General features: G+C 46.1%; 1 protein-coding gene across 2 annotated transcripts in view; it reads right to left on the reverse strand.

Moving 5' to 3' along the window:
• Positions 1 to 4,189: 4,189 nt before the first annotated feature.
• Positions 4,190 to 5,376, reverse strand: part of LOC309520895 (protein S100-A12-like) — a 3,768-nt gene continuing 2,581 nt past the window's right edge. For both annotated transcript variants that reach the window (XM_082202861.1, XM_082202860.1), the window contains exon 3: positions 4,190 to 4,534. In XM_082202861.1, the coding sequence (XP_082058987.1) occupies positions 4,346 to 4,534 (189 nt within the window). In that variant the 3' untranslated portion in view covers positions 4,190 to 4,345. The remainder of the gene's footprint in view (positions 4,535 to 5,376) is intronic.

Consider the following 5,376-nt stretch of genomic DNA (forward strand, 5'->3'; position numbering starts at 1 on the left):
TGTCCAAACCCAAAGGCAAGATATCTTGAGGAACCCGTTTTGCAAGAGGCAGGGAGGCAATCGATCGGGGGGGGGGGGGGGACAGGAGGGATGTTGCTGCTCGAAGTGTCTCGACCAGTTTCTTAACAGGAAAGTTTAGAAAGAGCAGCCCAGCACAGAGTCGAGAGAAAGAGGCCAGGCTAGAACCATGTGTCGTTTTTTTCCACTATTTGACTATTGATCCAAAACCCTTAACTGTACTTTATATAATTGACTTTTTTATTTGTATATTGTATTGTTGTTTTCTTGCTAAGGCCAGTGGCTGATGCAAATAAAGATTCATTCATTCAAAACCAAGTGCCATTATTATTATTATTATTATTATTATTATTATTATTATTATTATTATTATTATTATTATCGGCAGGCCAACACTGTCTGCAAACATGACATGAAGGCTTGCAAAATCAACCCTGCCGGTTGGGAATCCCTGGCAGATAACCGCAGTCAAGTCACGTATCAATAGCAGTGACCAGAGGAGAAATGACAGCTGGGAGAAGCTCAGAGTGAAAATGCCATCGTTCATCTGCAATAGCACAACCAGATGCCTTCATGTGCCCCAGCTTCAGTGAAACATGTCTCTCCCGCATCGGTCTCTACAGCCACAGCAGGAACTGCAACCTTCCAACAGCTTGACCTCACCCCCAAAGGCACCCTCCTCCGTTGTCTCCTGAGATGACGGATGCCAGCCATCATTATTAACATTTGTTGGCCTCTCTATGCAAAAGACAAGAAATGGTTCAGTAAGACAAAATAAGGATGACATTAATTAAAAGTGAAAGACACTTAGGCAAATGCTAAATGGGTCTCCATTTGCACTGTACATTAAAAGCAGTATCATACCCCGTTATGGACTCACGGCCTCCCCCCAAAAAAGGAATCCTGGGAACTGTAGTTTGTCAAGGATGCTGAGAGTTGTTAGGAGGACCCCACCCAGAGTGCAATTCCCAGAGTTCCATGGGAAGATGGGTTGACTGTTAACCAGTCTGGGAATTGTAGCTCTGTAAGGGGAAACAGGTTCTCCCAACAACCTTCTGCCTGCTTGGCAAACTACGTTTCCCTAGTTCTTTGAGGAAAGCCCTGACTGCTTAACATGGTGTTTCCAGGCAAGCAGTCATCCATTCCCACAAACTGATTTTGTCCCTCTTGTTTTTGCCCAGGTTGTTTTTCTTTGTCCTCTTGGGTTCGGCAAGAGAAGCTGGGTGGGTTTGTTTGTCGAATTGATTTTCATTATTGCACAAGGTGGCAGTTTTTAGACTAAGCAGTCGGCAGCTGGAAGCCCTTTCCTTGGCCCAAATATCAGCCCAAACTGGAAGCAAATGCAAAGGGAGAGATAGCAGTAAAACAGGCTTTTTCCTCAAGTGCCTTCTGAAAACACACATTCCATCAGACTACAGTAAAGAGAGATGAGAGACTTCAGTGACTGTCAGCTCAGCTAAGAGACCAGCAATTTCTGACCCCTCCTGTCCTCTAACTATTTCCGTTCAAGCTGGAAAGGTAAAGAGTCCTAGGCTCTGTGGTTTAACGTGCCACCCACGTCCCTCGTCACTAAAAGGAGTATATAACAAAAGAACAAGTACCCGAGCTTGCCTTTCCACTTGCCTTTCCACCTTCGAAGGCTGCATTTACACAGCTATAAAATACGCTCTGGAAATGCTCTGGAAAAAACTGCAGCGCCATCTGGTGTCACTGCATTATAAATGCAGTTGTCGCATTGGGTTTCGTTACCGTTACCGTTAACAATACCGATACCGTTATCATTATCGTTATCGTTACAGTTATCGTTATCATCAATATCGTTACCGTTACTGTTATCGTTATCGTTGTTATCGACATCGTTACCGTTATCGATATTGTTATCGATATCGTTATCGTTACCATTGCCATTACTGTTACCGTTATCAATATCGTCGTTATCGTTACCGTTATGATATCGATAACGTTATCGATATCGTAACTATTATCGTTATTTGGCGATCACTCGTAGCCAAGTAAGATTGTCTTCCATAAACACAGTTTTAACAATGAGTCCGTAAGTGATTGTGGAGGCCAGTTTCTGGATCCACATGTCCTTCCTCAGTGGGGACATTAGTTTCCGGGCGGGAGTGTGTGGATTTGCCCAGCATGGCTTCCTCTTAGCACGTTTCTCCCTTGCATCCTGAGTTCGAGTGTCTTCAAAGCCGACCCCACTTGTCAGTGTTTATACTACATTTTTAAAGATTTGCCTTGAGACAGTCTTTAAACCTCTTTTGGCGCATTACGCTTTCCATTTTTAAGTTTGGAATAGAGTAGTTGCTTAATAATAATAATAATTATCAGATCCTGATTCACGGACCAAATTTGACAGGTGGGTGGCCCCACACACCTGCCAATCAGCAGATGTTGCAAATGACCTTAGGTGATTTGGTGCTTGGAAGCCCCAAAGCGGGGACTTCATAGCATAGCCAACTGAGCAGGCTCCAAAGGAGACCCTCCTTTATTCAGAGCTCGGGGGGAAAGGAGAAGTGCTTGGGAAGATGGCCATCTTCACTACCCCATAATGCCTCTGGGCCCTGACCCAGTTATATTCTGGGAAAATAACAACCACAGACCCCCAGTTATGTTCCTGCCCTGTAAGATTACCCTTCCAAGATCCCAAGATCCCAACTGCGCGCTGAAGAAAAAATGAGAAGTTAATCCAAAACTCCTATATCCAGGGATAGATTCTGGAAGTCTTCACGGCTTTCAAAAAACAATCTCCTCTGTGGCATCTGTCGCCTTCCTCTCCATCTTCATCCCACTACTCGGCCATTTCCCAGCCTGACCCAAAACAGGATGCACAAAGAAACCCCTCCAATCTGTGGCCTCCTGTCCTCATCATCTGCCACTTCATCCAGCTGAATCAGTGCATGTTTCCTGCTGGTGTTTGCAAACCCAGACGCTGCTCTCTTGCGTTCTCCTGCCCCCAGAGTCGGTCATGACTGGACCTAATGGTCAGGGGTCCCTTTACCCTTTACCTTTACCCATGTGCTATCTGAAACACATTGGTTGTCAGGTGTGATTCCCCTCCCCCAAACTTTCCTACCCCACTAGTGTTGCCTCTTGAATAACTCAGTAGAGAATAGGAGGGTGGGGACAAAACTAGACAGGGCTCATCCAAACTTATCTTCTACCACTCTCTTTCTGGGCCTGCACTTTAAATCTCTGTGTCTGGGCACGTCTCACCCCCACCCTGAAGCTTTCGCCAGGAAAACCCCCTCTTTAACGCTCAATTGGAACAAACAGCCATTCGGGTTTTCTTTGTATTGCCGTTTGCTCGGATTTACTGGAGCAAAAAGCAAACAAACAAACAGAAATGTTCGGACACCGAGTCTAGATGTTTGGATGAGCCCTTAGTTGGTCTCCCTATTAATACATGTGTGTCCCGTTTTTCCTTCCAAGCAGCTCAAAGCGGCCACACATGGTTCTCCCCCTCCCTGTTATATCCTGAGAAACACACACACACACACTGCAGGTTAGGCTGAGAGAATGTGAGTTCACATCCAGAAGGCATCAGGAAGACTGGGGAGTTTAAACTTTGGGGATTTAAGCTAGAATTATTTGGTTTAGCCTGCACTTGCTGCTAGCCCCATTGGTTGCAATGGGCACCAGCCCCACGGAACTCAGCAGAGAGGAGAAGTATGGGGAAGTCTTAGAATTCGTTGGTCCCACCTGCCTTTGGCTCTTAAGCTCAAGATGACCATGCATGGTTCTTCCCCTCCTAGTTACATCCTGACAATAAGCTGCTCTCCAACCGTAATAAAATTATCTACCATCTATCATCTACCACGCCCCATGCATGCCGGGTTTGGCTGAGAGACAGTGAAACAGCCCAATGTCACACCCAGAAAGATATATGGCTAGGTGGACATCTGAACTCTGGTCTCCCAGGTCCTAAGATGCAATCACCGCAGCAGGGGGTGCTTCTGGGTATAGGGACCCTTCCCCAGCAAACTCTATGATTCTATGAGTCATAGCGTCCCTTCCCCAGCAAACTCTATGATTCTATGAATGAACTTATAAGGTAGGTGAAAATGCAACTCTCTTGTCCTCTCCCACAGAAGAGCTTGAATACCATGCAGAAAAGCCCATTTGACAACAGCTTGCCGGAGCTGGGAAGAAATGACACGTCTGAGGATTTCGAAGTGAAATATTTACTTCTTATTTTATTGTCAAAAGTTTCCGTTCCTAGCTAGAGAATGTAGGAAGGAGGGGGTGGGTGTTAAGAAGGTTGTCATCCCACAGGCCCCTGAGCACCATCTCCCGAAGGATTTCCTGGGTTTCCTTCTCACTGTTGTTGTGGCTGCTGCTGCTGCTGCTGCTGCTGCTGTCCGCCATGTTGTTGGTGGAACTTTTCATGGGAGCAATGGAGGAATCTTCCAACCAGGCGGGTCCATTCCTCAAAATTCACTACGTTGTCCTTGTTTGTATCCAGCTCATTAAAGAGTTGCTCCTTCGCTTGTTTCTTACGTGGACACTGTAGGGATTGAGAGTAGAAGTTTGCTATCAGACCATCAGAAAACCCAACTGTCGCCCTTCTGACACTATTAGACTAGAATTGTAGAGTTGGAAGGTATGCCAAAGGTCGTCTAGTCCACCCCCCTTCTGCAATGCAGGAATCTCAGCTAAAGCATCCAGGTGGGCCTGCAACATCTGCTTCAAAACCTTCAAGGAAGGAAGTCTACAACCTCCTAAGGCAACCGTTCCACTGTCAAACAGCTCTCACTCTCAAAAAGTTCTTCCTTCTGTTTAGTTGGAATCTCCTTACTTATAACTCAAAGCCATTGGTTCACGTCCTACTCTCTAGGGCAGGAGAAAACAAACGACACCCCATCCTCCCTGGCCTTTAACCAACCTTACTGAGATGGATGGAAGTTGTAGTTCAGATTAGCAGAACGAAATTAACACTGAGTAACATCGGTAGGCGTTTAACTCAGAACCAGACTCACATCCTGCTTTCAGGCTAACTTCCCATTGGCGTATTTGAGAAAAGGATTCTAGACTAGACAGGCTTTTGGCATGATCCGGAAACCAGACTCTTCTCAGAGGCATTGTTTTGAGGTGGTTGAGAGGTCCTGAACCCCGCTACCTCCTGCAACTTCCCCATATCTATCTTCCTATATAAAGCAAAATGTAGGATGTCGACATGCTCCGCATTTGGAGCAGCCACTGATAGGGGGCTACACAAACTGCAGGGTGAGGAATGGCAGGCCAGCCCAGGTGAGCTGCTTAATGGAGTGGGGAGGAGCTTACCCTTTAGGTTTAGTAAGCCTGAACTCCCCTATCTTTTGCACATTCCCTGTTGGGGGTGGAAGGAGC

Source organism: Podarcis vaucheri (assembly GCF_965113315.1).
Source record: "Podarcis vaucheri genome assembly, chromosome: 16".
Taxonomy (NCBI): domain Eukaryota; kingdom Metazoa; phylum Chordata; class Lepidosauria; order Squamata; family Lacertidae; genus Podarcis; species Podarcis vaucheri.